This window comes from Mytilus californianus, unplaced genomic scaffold (assembly GCF_021869535.1).
Source record: "Mytilus californianus isolate M0D057914Y unplaced genomic scaffold, xbMytCali1.0.p SCAF_6, whole genome shotgun sequence".
Taxonomy (NCBI): Eukaryota; Metazoa; Mollusca; class Bivalvia; order Mytilida; family Mytilidae; genus Mytilus; species Mytilus californianus.
Genome location: NW_026262712.1, coordinates 86,894,507 through 86,912,889, shown reverse-complemented (window position 1 = coordinate 86,912,889; position 18,383 = coordinate 86,894,507). Strand labels below are relative to the sequence as shown.

General features: G+C 31.1%; 1 protein-coding gene across 2 annotated transcripts in view; it reads left to right on the top strand.

Annotated features, from left to right (window-relative positions):
• The window catches only part of LOC127705940 (xylosyl- and glucuronyltransferase LARGE2s-like), a 46,010-nt gene that overhangs the window by 22,447 nt on the left and 5,180 nt on the right, over positions 1 to 18,383 (top strand). For both annotated transcript variants that reach the window (XR_007984121.1, XM_052210303.1), the window contains exons 14-18: positions 1,987 to 2,142; positions 2,950 to 3,056; positions 3,640 to 3,712; positions 8,774 to 8,898; positions 9,781 to 9,879. Coding sequence is in view for 1 of the 2 variants with exons in the window: in XM_052210303.1 (XP_052066263.1) it covers positions 1,987 to 2,142; positions 2,950 to 3,056; positions 3,640 to 3,712; positions 8,774 to 8,898; positions 9,781 to 9,879 (560 nt within the window). In the remaining variant the exon portion in view is untranslated. The remainder of the gene's footprint in view (positions 1 to 1,986; positions 2,143 to 2,949; positions 3,057 to 3,639; positions 3,713 to 8,773; positions 8,899 to 9,780; positions 9,880 to 18,383) is intronic.

Here is an 18,383-nt window from a genome sequence, read left to right as displayed (position 1 = left end):
GTTTATTGACCGGTGAACGATATATGCCAAATGTAATAACGTTAAAATAATCTTAACTTAATGAAACGGAAACAGTTTAAACAAAATTTAAATATAATTGTTCAATTTAAATCGTAAACATACAATTTTAATACTTCAGGAAAGGAACATGAATTTGAGCATTATTAAATAGCAGATTTATGGCATTAACGCTAACAATATTTATTTGACTAAGAACAGCTTAACGGTCTTTAGTCTTCAATTTACCAAATCATGTTGCTAAATATTATATATATAAATTTTGAAGGTTCTAAATTTTGGTAATTAAATTTTTTTAACTTTTCAAAACAAGATAAATAAATTCTGTATATTAATATATGTCTTTTTGAATAAATTAAATATACCAAAATCAATTCAATTTAAATAATTTGTAATGATTAAACATTAAATGAAATATGTATATACAAAAATAAAATCGTGTGTTAAAAAGGGGAGCTAACACCCCATTTAAGTTATCTTAAACTTATGTTAACTTGTCAAATGTCTAAATATAGATGCGAACCGTGTGGATATAATCATTTCCAGCTATTATAGATAAAAAAAACAAAATACGAAACTTTTTTTATGAAATATCGTTGATTCATTGTCAAAACGTAAAACAGACAGTCGTTTTACTAGAAATGGGTTGAGCTAAAGAATTGATAAGAAGTAGTGGATTCGGAAACGATAATCAACTTGCGACTAAAGTCCCTCGTTGATTATCGTTTACGAATCCACTAATTCTTATCAATTCTTTACTACAAAACTCAGATCAAGTTCAAATTTGGGTAGCGTCACTTTTACCGTTCTTCAGTTATGTCCCTTAAAACTATATGATATGCAAGCGGGGGCATCATCTGTGTCCACATGTGGACACTATCCACATTTATTTTATAAATACGTTTCTACTTTGTAACTTTTAAACAGTAACAACTGTTTAAAACCAATCAAGAAATTATGATTGAAAACATGATAATCCCATAATTGTAACGTGAACGAATTTAATTAGGAACAAGTTGAACCTGTCATTGATTTGTTTTGACATCAATTAGACCCATTGATTGAGGTGTGATAATCCAGATTAACAGCTAGAATCAACAAACAAAAAATAAAAATTATTAGATTTTAACAATTTATTTCAGCACTAATTCATAACATAACGGTGACCATTTAAAAAACTTCCAGTTTAGACTTCCTGTTTGCCAACAAACAACAAACATTAACTTGTGGGTTATAAAAAATAGATAACTATTAAAATTCTTTATTCAGCTACAATAAATTCTTTCCATGATATTAATCATGACTTCTCATTAAATCTTGCCGAAAAAAATCATGCTCAAGCAACATTTTACCGATTTTGGAGCTGTGACTTTTCCGAAAATGTCTATGTGTATTATACGAAGAAGAAACTTTTTTTTCAAGTTTCTTGGACCATAAAGGGGGTGCGCACAATACACAAATGCGCACTATAGACACCAAAAGACAGTACTTTTTTTGCTTTGTAGATTTCAATAACTCTGTACACGATGTTTGTAGAGGAAAATGAAGCTCACTTTTGATTTGGACTGTTTTTAAATTGTGTTGTTTCAGACTCATGGGACTTAATGGTAAAAAATTAGAAAATCTTTCTATTTCTTACAATAATGTAAGTTTTCAGTATTGAATTTTAAAATTTTTATTAAACCACCCTCAACCCCCACAAACAATATCTTGGTGGATATAAAGGAATCACACTGTCCTCCTGTCTGTCCATCTGTCTATCTGGTAAGTGCAACTCCTCCAAACAGGCTTGATGTGATGAAACTGTACACAGATGTAGAATGCTACCTTGGGAGGAATAAATCCTTGTCTTACATGTTGAAGGGGAGATAATCAAATTTATATTAAATTGGTTTCTAGAGTTCTCCACTCTTTCCAATGTGTGTTTAATAGTTCTTGTGTTATTTTGATATTTTATGTATATTTCAGCAATATTATCCAGTCAACTATTTACGTAATGTAGCTTTAAAACAAGTCAATACGCCATATGTGTTCCTGTCTGATGTAGATTTCCTACCCATGCATGGATTATATGAATATTTAAAGAAGGCTTTACCATTGATGGATATGGAAAACAGTAAAAAAGTTAGTACCAGTTTGTAAACAACATTAAAAATAAATCATTGTCAATGGCCTTCAAGTTATGAACTATCTGCACTATGAATTTCAAATTTTTAAGAATGTATTTTCAGTTTTACATTTATTACAAATTATTTTTGAAATCGATTTGAGTACAAATGTTTTGCATGTCTACTACTTATAGTCAAGTTGGAAATGATATGTTGAGAATTAGATTTTTATATTATTCATAAATGTTCAAGCATTTTATGGTCTTTTCAGCTTTGATTATTCCAGATTTTATGTACTTTACAGCATTTTATTGTTTTAGAAGTGTATGTTCTTTACAGGCCTTTGATAATTGTTCAGGCATTTAATGTTCTTTACATGCTTTTATTTTTTTAGCATTTTATATTCTTTACAGTCTTTTATTGTTCCTTCCCAGGCATTGATTGATCAAGTATTTCATGTTCTTTACATGCATTAATTGTTCAAGCATTTGGTGTTCTTTACATGCATTCATTGTTCAAGCATTTCATTTTCTTTACATGCATTAATTGTTCAAGCATTTGGTATTCTTTACATGCATTTATTGTTCAAGCATTTCATTTTCTTTACAGGCATTAATTGTTCAAGGATTTGGTGTTCTTTGCAGGCATTAATTGTTCAAGCATTTGATGTTCTTTACATGCATTAATTGTTCTTCAAGCATTTTGGTGTTCTTTACATGTATTAATTGTTCAAGCAGTTGGTGGTCTTTACAGGCATTAATTGTTCAAGCATTTGGTATTCTTTATATGCATTAAGTGTTCAAGCATTTGATTTTCTTTACAGGCATTAATTGTTCCAGCATTTGAAACACAAAGGTACAGAATAGACTTTCCTAAATCTAAGGCAGAATTACTGTCACAGCTGGACATGGGTGATCTCTTCACATTTAGGTAGGTGCACATAAACAACAGCTAACAGAGAATACATATTATACTCCTGCTTAAAGATACCTGGGGTTAAATTGTTTTTTGTTTATTATATTGTATATTTTTCTCGAGCATTAATTGATGTTTTTTTACATACATTAATTGTTCCAGCATTTGAAACACAAAGGTACAGAATAGGCTTTCCCAAATTCGAGGCAGAATTATGAAATGTCAAAGATCAACTTAACAACTTAACTGAATGATAAAGTCCACTCTTGCATCAAATCTTTTCAATGGCAGAACTGATACTTATTTGTTAGTCATAGGTCAAAGGTCAATTGGTTGACAATGTAAAGGACCACAAAACTGTAATAATTTGAACATATCTTATTAAATAAAATACTTTAACATCAATCATCATATTGACTCTGATAAATTTCGATATTAGACTAAATCTTAGAATTATATATGAGTCTATATGGATAATGCCATGCAATTATTTAGATATTTAGAACTTTTGCAGGATGAATATTGCACAATTTGAAACTTGATTACTTCACATTTCCATTTTCTCTTTTTATTTTATTTACATTATTTTTTTTTATAGATTTCATGTTTGGCCAAAAGGACATGCACAGACTAATTATGCCAAATGGAGGATTTCTACACAGCCTTACAAGGTAATTGTTCAATCTGGAAATAATTTTCGATATAACATCAGTCTATTAGTATTATGTATTTTAGAAAATGATAATTTTATTAGAAATTCCTCCACATTTCTGTTTGATTGTTCCTGTGTCATTTTGATGATGTTAGTTTTCTGGAAACTCATTGATCTGTTGGTAGCATACTTATACTTTAACTGTCTAAGGTTGTAGACTCTATCCCTGGCTGTGTCAAACCAAAGAATTGTTATTTGCTCCTTCTTTGCAAAACATACAGGATTCAGAATTCTGGCAAAGATTGTGGAGCATGAAGTCAGAATAATGAGGGTTTTTTTTCTCGAAACATTTGAAAAACAAATTACAATTGTATTGTTTTACCAAAAAAAATTTATATTCAAAAGTAAAGAAAGGTACAAGGCTATTCATTAGTGATTTTTTTTTTAAAATTTGGTCATTTTAAAAGATTTCACTTGTAATAATAAGGTGATTTTTGTATTAGCGGCATCCCAATTTTAGCATTGTAAAATAATAATACATATTTTATTTATAATGGTTCATGTTTCAAAAGGCAGGAGAAAGATACCAAAGGGACATTCAAACTGATAAGTCGAAAATTAACCTGACAATTAATTGCACAGCAAAAAGTGAAAAAAAGACTAATAGACTATATACCTATAGCTAACATCAATATACAAAACACAAGATAGAAAACTAAAGACTGAGTAACATGAACCCACCAAAAATCGGGGGTGATCTCAGATGCACCAGAAGGGAAAGCAGATCCTGCTCTACATGTGAAACCTGTGTTACTTCTATACAATATGTTGATGACAATGTGCCAAAAAAGAAAACAATTGAGGTCTGGAGCTGGCATGTCAGTAACTGCTAGTAGTCTTTTGTTAATTTATGTTGATGATTGTAATTTTGCTTAGTTTTATAGCTCACCGGGGCCTGAAGGGCCCCATGTGAGCTTATGCCATCACTTGGCGTCCATCGTCGTCCGTCGTCTGTCGTCTGTCGTCGTAAACTATTTCAAAAATCTTCTCCTCTGAAACTACTGGGCCAAATACCTTCAAACTTTAACTGAATGTTCCTTAGGGTATCTAGTTTATAAATTGTATCCGAAGCTTAGATCCATCGACAAACATGGCCGCCATGGCTAAAAATAGAACATAGGGGGTAAAATGCAGTTTTTGGCTTATATCTCAAAAACTAAAGCTTTTAGAGCAAATCTGACATGGGGTAAAATTGTTCAATTGGTCAAGTTCTATCAGCTCTGAAATTTTCAGACGAATCGAACAACCCATTGTTGGGTTGCTGCCACCGAATTGGTAGTTTTAACAAAATTTTGCAGTTTTTTGTTATTATTTTGAATTTTATTATAGATATATGTAAATTGTAAGCAGCAATAATGTTCAGCAAAGTAAGATCTACTAAAAAGTTAATATGACCATAATTGTCAATTGACCCCTTAAGGAGTTATTGCCCTTTAATGACAATTTTACACAATTTGTTCATCAAGTTTGCTAACATTTAAAAATCTTCTCCTCTGAAACTACGGGGCCAATTACCTTCAAACTTTAATTAAATGTTCCTTAGGGTATCTTGTTTATAAATTGTATCCGAAGTTTGTATCCATCGACAAACATGGCCGTCATGGCTAAAAATAGAACATAAGGGTCAAATGCAGTTTTTGGCTTATATCTCAAAAACTAAATCATTTAGAGCAAATGTGACATGGGGTAAAATTGTTTAATTGGTCAAGATCTATCGGCCCTGAAATTATCAGAAGAATTGAACAACCCATTGTTGGGTTGCTGCCACCGAATTGGTAGTTTTAAAAAAATTTTGCAGTTTTTTGTTATTATTTTGAATATTATTATAGATATATATAAACTGTAAGCAACAAAAAAGTTAATATGACCAAAATTGTCAATTGACCCCTTAAGGAGTTATTGCCCTTTAAAGACAATTTTACACAATTTTTTCATCAAGTTTGCTAACATTTTAAAATCTTCTCCTCTGAAATACAGGTGAGCGATTCAGGCTCTTGAGAGCCTCTTGTTCTGTTACCTATTCTAACATCGGACTCTGGCTTCTTTTAAACTGAGTTTTACTGTGTGTATTGCTGTGTGTTTGTTTATTCCACATTGGCTAGAGGTATATGGGAGGGTTGAGATCTCACAAAACATGTTAAATCAAGCCGCATTTTTGCGTCTGTCCCAAGTCAGGAACCTCTGGCCTTTGTTAGTCTTGTAAGTTTTTTATGCCCCCGCCGTAGCGGTAGGAGCATTAAGTTTTACCCTTGTCCGTCTGTACGTACGTACTTCCCAAAATTGGTTTCTGTTCTCTAACTTGAGTTTGCCTTAACCAAATGTTATGAAACTTATACACAATGCTTATTATCATAAAACATAGATCAAGTTTGAATTTTGGTGGCGTCAATTTAACCTTTCTAGAGTTATGCCTCTTTATAAATGGAAAAATTGCAAAATTTTTAGTTTCCGTTCTCTAACTTAAGTTTGCCTCAACCAAATGTTATGAAACTTATACACAATGCTTATTACCACAAAACACAGATCAAGTTTGAATTTTGGTGGCGTCACTTTAACCGTTCTAGAGTTATGCCCCTTTATAAATGGAAAAATTGCAAAATTTTTATTTTCTTCTAAATATCAAGTAATTTTAAAATTGGAGTTATCTTCCTTTGTCCATGATTATAGTTGAATCAACTACAATCAATACTTTATACAATGCAATGTTTAATTTTGACTTCAACTGATAAAATGCTGATCAAGTTGAATATGGGTAGTGTCACTTTAACCATTATTGAGTTATGCCCCTTTATAAATCGAAAGATTGCAAAATTTTTAGTTTCCATTCTGTAACTTAAGTTTGCCCCAACCAAACATTATGAAACCTATACACAATATTCATTACCACAAAACTAAGATCAAGTACAAATTTTTTGTTTCCGTTTTCTAACTTCACAGAATGAATGTGGTCTAAGAACTTAAAAATTTTTAAATTTACCTATTATGGTCCAATATCCAAAATCTAAATACATACACTGTTAGATTCAGCATATCAAAGAACCCCAAGAATTCAATTTTTGTTAAAATCAAACTAAGTTTAATTTTGGACCCTTTGGACCTTAATGTAGACCAATTTGAAAACGGGACCAAAAATTAAGAATCTAAATACACGGTTAAATTCAGCATATCAAAGAACCCCAATATTTCAATTTTTGATGAAATCAAACCATATCATTATTATTTGCTTTTATATATAAATTAAAAATAACCAACTGAAAATGGAAAATTTTAAAGAAAAAAAAAGGAAAAAAAATCCCCCCCCTCCAATTTTTTGAACACCATTATGATTCATCACCCCCAAACTCAATCCCAGCCTTCCCTTTGTGGTATGGTACCTTGCAGTACAATTTCGGAGAGATCCATACACTTGAAAACAAGTTATTGTCTGGAAACTGTAAAACTGCTTGTTTTTTTGCCCCTTTTTGGCCCCAAATTCCTAAACATTTAGGGCAATTACCCCCAACCTCAAACACAGCTTTCCCTTTGTGATATGGAACCTTGTAGTACAAATTCATAAAGATCCATACACTTACACACAAGTTATTGTCCTGTAACTAGAAAAATGCTTGTTTTTTTTTCCTTTTTGGCCCCTAATTCCTAATATTTTGAGGCAATTACCCCCAAAATCAATCCCAGCCTTCCCTTTGTGGTATGGTACCTTGCAGTATAATTTCAGAGATCCATACACTTGAACACAAGTTATAGTCTGGAAACTAGAAAAATGCTTATTTTTAGCCCCTTTTTGGCCCCTTTTTCCTAAACGTTTTGGGCAATTACCCCTAAAAATCAATTCCAACTTTCCCTTTGTGATATGGAACCTTGTAGTACAATTTCAGAAAGATCCATACACTTACACACAAGTTATTGTCATGAAACTAGAAAAATGCTTGTTTTTTGCCCCCTAATTCCTAAAATTTTGAGGCAATTACCCCCAAAAGCAATCCCAGCATTTCCTTTGTGATATAGAACCTTGTGGTACAATGTCAGAGAGATCCATACACTAACACACAAGTTATTGTCTGGAAGTTACAAAAATGCTTATTTTTGGCCCCTAATTCCTTAACTGTTGGTACCATAACCCCCAAAATCAAACCCAACCTTCCTTTTGTGGTATTGAACCTTATGGTAAAATTTCATAGAGATCCATTCACTTAAACTAAAGTTATTGTGCGAAAACCAATGTGTCTTCGGATGACGAAGCCGGACGACGAGGACGCCAACATCATACCAATATATGACCACAAAAAAAAAAATGCTTATTTGGGCCTCTTTTTGCCCCCTAACTCCTAAACAGTTGGGACCATACACCCCAAAATCAATCCCAACCTTCCTTTAGTGGTTATAAACCTTGTGTTAAAATTTTATTGATTTCTATTTACTCATACTAAAGTTATTATCCAGAAACCATCTGTCTTCGGCTGATACTGGACGACGACAAAGTGGTGACCAAAATACGACCAAAATTTTTTTAATTTTTGCGGTCATATTAAAATTGCTGAATTTTTATTTTCTGTTCTCTACTTAAGTTAGCCTCAACCAAATGTTATTAGACTTACACACAATGCTTATCACCACAAAACTCAAATCAAGTTGAAATTTGGGTAGCCTCACTTTTACGGTTCTTCAGTTATGTCCCTTTATAACTGTATGATATGCAAGCGGGGGCATCATCTGTGTCCACATGTGGACACTATCCACATTTATTAAATTTTGTTTCATTTATATGTTTCAGAGTTTAGTGTGACGTCCATTTTCGCTGAACTAGTATACATTATTGTTTAGGGGCCAGCTTAAGCCCGCCTCTGGGTGCGGGATTTTCTCACTGTGTTGAAGACTCATCAGTGGCCATGGGCTGTTTTCTGCTCTTTGGTCTTGTTGTTGTCTCTTTGACACATTCCCTGTTTCCATTCTCAATTTTGATTAAAATATGCACTACAGATAATAAAGCTGTTGTAGTATTATGTCTAGTTTATTTTTACAGGTTGAATGGAACCATGATTTTGAACCTTATATAGTTGTCGGTAAAGACATTCCAAAGTTTGACCAAAGATTTGTTGGGTTTGGATGGAACAAAGTCTCGCATATAATGGAGTTAGATGTTTTAGGGTATGTTGTAATGGAATTCCTTCCTAAAAAAAAATCAGTGATTCGCTCTACAATAATAATCTTTTATTTTGTCTCCTTTTCAATGAAGGGAGACATAATGTTTACTATTTCTTCTTCTTCTGGTTCTAAAACAACCTTGTCGAAGCAAAAACTTTTTTTTATCTTTTGACATTGACTAATGATTTTTTGCAGGAAGATGTATTACCATAAGGCAGTGCGTCGCATATGACCTTTACCTCCAAAATCATATCTTAGGTCATTTTCTTGTCTAGAACATAACTTTTTTTATCTCTTAACATAGGCTTTTCATATTTGGCACATGAGTGCATCACCTCAAGATGATATATCATTTACCATTGATCATATACCACTGAAGATGACAGTGATCTTTGACTTATTAACTTCTCATCATATTATTTGTATGAAGCTAAAAGTATTTCCTAAAATTGCATTTATTAATTTTTTCATTTTTGTTTGTTGACCAACAATCTTATTAATACATGCACAAATCATTCCTGTATTTACAGTATTTAAAAAATGAAAGGGATTACAGAAGAAATAACCAATTTTGCTCTATTTATTTTACCAGATGACTAAAACATGCTGCTGGCAATTTTCTCTGGTGCCAACATTCTGCCTTATTTGTTCATTTGTCTTTAATCATATCTGCAAATTTCACAAATAAATGCATTATTTACTACTGCATATGAATATGTACAATTTCATCATCTGACAGGTGTATGACAAATTAGAAAGATACATCATTTCAAGTGACCAAAAACAGTAACTTTGAAGTTTACTGTTGAATTTTAAATTACTGTAGTTAAGTTTTCCCTGAAATAAAAACTCACTAGAATACCATAAAATATTTTGTTTTTACAGATATGAGTATTACGTCTTACCTAATGCCTTTATGATCCACATGCCTCATGCTCCTAGCTTTGACATTGCCAAATTTAGATCAAGTTCTAACTACAGGAGGTGAGTGTCATATAATAAACGTACAAACTTGTCAATATGATTCAGACTTGTATAAAAATATACATTCAAGTTTTGCTTTTAAAAGTTTGATATACGGTCATTAAAAACTATGTCTGTTGTAAAGTTTTTATTAAATGAGTTTTTGCCCATGTTTGAAGAAGCCTAAAACCTGCTTATAGTACAGTGATGGGTGGGTGGGGAAAAGTGGGTACCTAATTTGTGTAATAAATTACTCCTACATTTTTCAACCCAGATCCCTGAATTTTCAAAGGAAGGTTGTGCATATATGTTGAAGTTGTGCACCAGCTATATATATATATTATGCAATTGTTTCAGGATTTGTTTTCTCTTTTTCCAGACTTGTGAACTTAGTCATGTTATGGAATCGGTTGAAGTTCCATCCTTGGGAACTTATTTTTTTTCAAAATTGTTTTAATATCCCCTTCATATAATTGCAAGTACATTGTAAGCATTCTACATTGATTTGTCATAAATATTGAAACTGTTGTCAGTCATTAGACAGAATAATGTCTTTTTTGCTTTCTTTCCATTCCGTAACATATACCCTCCATGATCTTATGCTATCAAAATGTCTGTCATATTTTGAACCTAGATTTGTTGTATTTATGATCTATTTATTTTTATGCCCCCGCCGCTAGGCGTCATGGGCATTAAGTGTAACCCTTGTCCGTCTGTCCATCGCGTACATCCCCAAAATTGGTTTCCGTTCTCTAACTTTAGTTTGCCTCAACCAAATGTTATAAAACTTACACACAATACTTATTATCATAAAACACAGATCAAGTTCGAAATTGGATGGCGTCAATTTTACCATTCATGAGATATGCCCCTTTATAAACATAAAAATTGTTGAATATTTTGTTTCTGTTCTCTAACTTAAGTTTGCTTCAACCAAATGTTATGAAACTTATACACAATGCTTATTACCACAAAACACAGCTCAAGTTCGAAATTGGGTGGCATCAATTTTACCGTTCATGAGATATGCCCCATGGTAAACATAAAAATTGCTGAATTTTTCGTTTCCGTTCTCTAACTTTAGTTTTCCTCAACCAAATGTAATGAAACTTATACACTATGCTTATTATCACAAAACGGTCTTAACTACGTGAATCCTGCATCTGTATGTGGAAGTTGACTCATGCATATTTACAAGTGGGGGCATCTGTGGCCCATAGACACATTCTCCATTTATTTTATTTTACATGTTATTTATCAAAGGTCAGGATTTAATTTGTTAAATGAAAAAGTTTTCGTCCAATATATTCCTTTTTGGTGTAGTATTGGCTTTATTGCTCTTCTTTTTTTACACCCGCCCTTTTTATAGTATGTTTTCTGGTCTGTGCAATGCAGTGATATTGTTTGCCTCAAATTACATCCGAAATTCAGCTTTTTCCAATAGAGAAAATTCCCAATTAATAAAAAAAAAATGGCTTAAAATTCCTCCCAATAAGTTTTAACATTTTTCCCAAAAGTGATGGCATTGGTATTAATGAATGTAAATTTTGTATTCATGTTATTATTTTGATATTATGAAAGCGCTTTTGAGATCCAGGTTTCTGATCAGAATCATCACGGTGTTTGTAACAAATGTGGTTTTCAATGCATTAAGTACAGTTGGGTGCAGACCAAGCATTACATGTAGACGGGCGGTAAAAGTTAACGCGGCGTTTACTCGCGTGCACTTCTTGTAAACGCCGCGTTAACTGTGCGTTAACTCTGAAATTTCAGTTGACATAAAAAGTAAACGGGGTTTACTTTCGCGTTTACCTCCGCGTTAACGCAAAATCAGCGCGTCTTCTAATTTTGTAAAGAGTAAACGGGTGTTTACTTTCGCATTTACTTCTGCATTAACGTGAAAAAGGCGCTTCTTCTAATTTCGCCAAAAGTAAACACACGTTTACTAATTGTAGTAAACGCGCGTTAACGCATATGGTCATCATATCCTGGATACACTGACCTTAAATATCAAAAACAATGACAACAAAATTTGGTTCGCATCAATTTATAGTGCCAGCATGTCCTCTTTTTATTTAAAATATTGAATCGTAAACAAATATCGGTAGTTTTCATACCTCAGACTGACTCATATAACAAATTATTTGTCTGCAACTACCAAAACTGACCATTTTTCCACTATGTCATGCAAATCTATGTAGCTGCATAGTAAATCAGTTATATTTTTAGGTCAGGACGGAGTGTATAATACAAATGACAGTTATATTAGAAAACAATGACTACAAAATTTTGATCGCATCAATTTATAGTGCCAGCATGTCCTCTTTTTATTCAAAATATTAAATTGTAAACAAGTATCAGAAGTTTTCATACCTAAGGCCGACTCGAATAACAAAATTATTTGTCCGCATCAACCAAAACTGACCATATTTGCACTTTATTGTGTAAATCTTAATAGCTGCATAGTAAATCAGTTATATTTTTATATCAGGATGGATTGTATAATACAAATGACAGCAATATTGGAAAACAATGACTACAAAGTTTGTTCGCATTAATTTTTAGTGCCAGCATGTCTCCTTTTTATTCAAAATATTGAATCGTAAACAAATATCAGTAGTTTTCATACCTCAGACTCACTCGTATAACAAAATTTGTTTGTCCGCATCAACCAAAACTGACCATATTATCACTTTATCAAGTAAATATATATAGCTGCACAGTAATTCAGTTATATTTTTAGGTCAGGAGGTACTGTATAATACAAATTACAGCAATATTTGAACACATTGAATACAAAATTTTGTTGGCATTAATTTATAGTGCCAGTATGTTCTCTTTATATTCAAAATATTTAATCGTTAACAAATATCACTAGTTTTCATGCCTCAGACTGACATGTATAACAAAATTATTTTTCTGCATCAACCAAAACTGACCTTATTTGCTCTTCTTTATGTAAATCTTAAAGTCGCATAGTAAATCAGTAATATTTTTATGTAAGGATGGATTGTATAATACAAATAATAGACATATTGGAAAACAATGACTACAAAATTTTGTTCGCATCAATTTATAGTGCCAGAATGTTCCCTTTTTATTGAAAATATTGAATCGTAAACAAATATCAGTAGTTTTCATACCTCAGACTGACTTGATTACAAAATTATTTGACCGCATCAACCAAAACTGACCATATTTGCTCTTTTATTGTAAATCTTATAGTCGCATAGTAAATCAGTAATATTTTTATGTAAGGATGGATTGTATAATACAAATAATAGACATATTGGAAAACAATGACTACAAAATTTTGTTCGCATCAATTTATAGTGCCAGAATGTTCCCTTTTTATTGAAAATATTGAATCGTAAACAAATATCAGTAGTTTTCATACCTCAGACTGACTTGATAACAAAATTATTTGACCGCATCAACCAAAACTGACCATATTTGCTCTTTTTTTGTAAATCTTATAGTCGCATAGTAAATCATTAATATTTTTATATTGGGATGGATTGTATAATACAAATGACCGCAATATTGGAAAACAATGACCATATAAACAAATATCAGTAGTTTTCATACCTCAGACTCACTCGTATAACAAAATTTTTTTGTCCGCATCAACCAAAACTGACCATATTATCACTTTATCAAGTAAATATATAAAGCTGCACAGTAATTCAGTTATATTTTTAGGTCAGGAGGAACTGTTTAATACAAATTACAGCAATATTGGACCACAATGACTACAAAATTTTGTTCACATCAATTGTGAGTGCCAGCATGTCCTCTTTTTATTCAAAATATTGAATCGTAAACAAATATCGGTAGTTTTCATACCTCAGACTGACTCATATAACAAAATTATTTGTCCGCAACAACCAAAACTGACCATTTTTCCACTATGTCATGCAAATCTATGTAGCTGCATAGTAAATCAGTTACATTTTTAGGTCAGGAGGGAGTGTATAATACAAATGACAGTTATATTAGAAAACAATGACTACAAAATTTTGATCACATCACTTTATAGTGCCAGCATGTCCTCTTTTTATTCAAAATATTAAATTGTAAACAAATATCAGAAGTTTTCATACCAAAGGCTGACTCGTATAACAAAATTATTTGTCCGCATCAACCAAAACTGACCATATTTGCACTTTATTGTGTAAATCTTAATTGCTGCATAGTAAATCAGTTATATTTTTATATCAGGATGGATTGTATAATACAAATGACAGCAATATTGGAAAACAATGACTACAAAATTTTGTTCGCATTAATTTTTAGTGCCAGCATGTCTCCTTTTTATTCAAAATATTGAATCGTAAACAAATATCAGTAGTTTTCATACCTCAGACTGACTCGTATAACAAACTTATTTTTCCGCATCAACCAAAACTGACCTTATTTGCTCTTTTACATGTAAATCTTATAGTCGCAGAGTAAATCAGTAATATTTTAATGTAAGGATGGATTGTATAATACAAATAATAGACATATTGGAAAACAATGACTACAAAATTTTGTTCGCATCAATTTATAGTGCCAGAATGTTCCCTTTGTATTCAAAATATTGAATCGTAAACAAATATCAGTATTATTGATACCTCAGACTGCCTTGATAACAAAATTATTTGACCGCATCAACCAAAACTGACCATATTTGCTCTTTTTTTGTAAATCTGATAGTCGCATAGTAAATCAGTAATATTTTTATATTTGGATGGATTGTATAATACAAATGACCACAATATTGGAAAACAATGACCACAAAATTTGGTTCCCATCAATTTATAGTGCCAGCGTGTCCTCTTTTTATTCAAAATATTGAATCGTAAAGAAATATCAGTAGTTTTCATATTTCAGACTGACTCGTATAACAAAATTATTTGTCTGCATCAACCAAAACTGACCATATTTGCACTTTATTATGTAAATCTTAATAGCTGCATAGTAAATCAGTTATATTTTTAGGTCAGGAGGTAGTGTATAATACAAATGACAGTTATATTAGAAAACAATGACTACAAAATTTTGATCGCATCAATTTATAGTGCCAGCATGTCCTCTTTTTATTCAAAATATTAAATTGTAAACAAATATCAGAAGTTTTCATACCTAAGGCTGACTCGTATAACAAAATTATTTGTCCGCATCAACCAAAACTGACCATATTTGCACTTTATTGTGTAAATCTTAATTGCTGCATAGTAAATCAGTTATATTTTTAGGTCAGGAGGTAGTGTATAATACAAATGACAGTTATATTAGAAAACAATGACTACAAAATTTTGATCGCATCAATTTATAGTGCCAGCATGTCCTCTTTTTATTCAAAATATTAAATTGTAAACAAATATCAGAAGTTTTCATACCTAAGGCTGACTCGTATAACAAAATTATTTGTCCGCATCAACCAAAACTGACCATATTTGCACTTTATTATGTAAATCTTAATAGCTGCATAGTACATGTAGTAAATCAGTTATATTTTTATATCAGGATGGATTGTATAATACAAATGACAGCAATATTGGAAAACAATGAGTACAAAATTTTGTTTGCATTAATTTTTAGTGCCAGAATGTCTTCTTTTTATTCAAAATATTGAATCGTAAACAAATATCAGTAGTTTTCATACCTCAGACTCACTCGTATAACAAAATTTGTTTGTCCGCATCAACCAAAACTGACCATATTATCACTTTATCAAGTAAATATATATAGCTGCACAGTAATTCAGTTATATTTTTAGGTCAGGAGGTACTGTATAATACAAATTACAGCAATATTTGAACACATTGAATACAAAATTTTGTTGGCATTAATTTATAGTGCCAGTATGTCCTCTTTATATTCAAAATATTTAATCGTTAACAAATATCACTAGTTTTCATACCTCAGACTGACATGTATAACAAAATTATTTTTCTGCATCAACCAAAACTGACCTTATTTGCTCTTTTTTATGTAAATCTTATAGTTGCAGAGTAAATCAGTAATATTTTTATGTAAGGATGGATTGTATAAAACAAATAATAGACATATTGGAAAACAATGACTACAAAATTTTGTTCGCATCAATTTATAGTGCCAGAATGTTCCCTTTTTATTGAAAATATTGAATCCTAAACAAATATCAGTATTATTGATACCTCAGACTGACTTGATAACAAAATTATTTGACCGCATCAACCTAAACTGACCATATTTGCTCTTTTTTTGTAAATCTTATAGTCGCATAGTAAATCAGTAATATTTTTATATTGGGATGGATTGTATAATACAAATGACCGCAATATTGGAAAACAATGACCACAAAATTTGGTTCCCATCAATTTATAGTGCCAGCATGTCCTCTTTTTATTCAAAATATTGAATCGTAAACAAATATCAGTAGTTTTCATATTTCAGACTGACTCGTATAACAAAATTATTTGTCTGCATCAACCAAAACTGACCATATTTGCACTTTATTATGTAAATCTTAATAGCTGCATAGTAAATCAGTTATATTTTTATATCAGGATGGATTGTATAAAACAAATGACAGCAATATTGGAAAACAATGACTATAAAATTTGTTCGCATTAATTTTTAGTGCCAGCATGTCCTCTTTTATTCAAAATACTAAATCCTTAAAAAAATATCAGTAGTTTTTATACCTCAGTTTGACTCGTATAACAAAATTTTTTGTCCCCATAAACCAAAAATGACTATATTTGCACTTCATCAATTAAGTATTATAGCTGCACAGTAATTCAGTTCTATTTTCAGGTCAGGATGTACTGTATAATACAAATTACAGCAATATTAGAACACATTGACTACAAAATTTTGTTTGCATCATTTTATAGTGTCAGTATGTCCTCTTTTTATTCAAAATATTGAATTGTAAACAAATATCAGTAGTTTTCATACCTCAGACTGACTTGTATAACAAAATTATTTTTCCGCATCAACCAAAACTGACCTTATTTGCTCTTTTTTATGTAAATCTTAAAGTCGCATAGTAAATCAGTAATATTTTTATGTAAGGATGGATTGTATAATATAAATGTTAGCCATATTGGAAAACAATGAATACAAAATTTTGTTTGCATCAATTTATAGTGCCAGCATGTTCCCTTTTTATTGTACATATTGAATTGTAAACAAATATCAAAACTGACCATATTTTCTCTTTTTTATGTAAATCGCATAGTAAATCAGTAATACTTTTATATCAGGATGAATTGTATAATACAAATGACAGCAATATTGGAAAAAAATGACTAAAAAATTTGTTTCGCATCAATTTATAGTGCCAGCATGTCCTGTTTTTATTCAAAATATTGAATCATAAACAAATATCAGTAGTTTTCATACCTCAGACTGACTCATTATTTGTCCACATCAACCAAAACTGACTATATTTGCACTATATCATGCAAATCTATATAGCTGCATAGTAAATTAGTTATATTTTTAAGTCAGGAGGAACTGTATAAAACAAATGACGGTAATATTAGAAAACAATGACTACAAAATTTTGTTCGCATTTATTTATAGTGCCAGCATGTCCTCTTTTTATTCAAAATATTGAATCTTCAACAAATTTTGTTGTTTTCATACCTTAGACTGACTCATATAACAAAATTATTTGTCCGCATCAACCAAAACTGACCATATTTGCACTTTATTATGGAAATCTTTATAGTTGCATAATGAACTGTCACTAAAGTCAGTAGTTCGGGATGGTTTGTATTTAAAACAAAACTATAATATTTAACGACATCATCCAACAATGACATGACTGATTAAAGTAATTTATTATGAAAAGTATGAGAAGTTCTCTTCTTGTAATAGTGTACTGTTAATATATTATGGTGTTTGATTGATTTTGTTTGTAGCTTAATGTCCAGGGGCAAATATTTTATTCATGTTCAGAACGAGTATATTTTTCTGACGTCCCAGATATCATTTATAATCGTTCTGGATAAGTCTGTCTAAATTGACGAGATGGTACAGATGTACATACTTATACAACACCTTATCAATATCCCTATATATACACTGTACAATTTTCGATTGAACATTTGGCAAAACAGAATCCTAAATCATGTAAATCCAAGGCAAACAAGGTGAATTACGATTAAAAATCAATGTATTAAATGCATAGAGTTATATTTAGGAAGAGACTGTTAAAAATGGGGAACGAAGCAACGTGAACCATGATGTTTATATCCCATCATATACAAATATTTTTCCGATGTGTTGGATAACCTTTCTATCCGCCTCGATATTTGTACATGTAACTTTTGAAAAAAAATATAGAAAATCTGCATCTCAGCAAAATTATTGGAAATGATTTTTTGTAATTAATAAAAGTTAATATTTCTAATCAAAAGTGTTTTTGAATTGTTCTGGTTTGAAACACTTGTACGTAAAATATTAAGATACAAGTGTTTCAATTAAAATAAATGTACAAATGAACACGAAGTTTATTTCTTAATTTACACAATCAGTTAACGTGA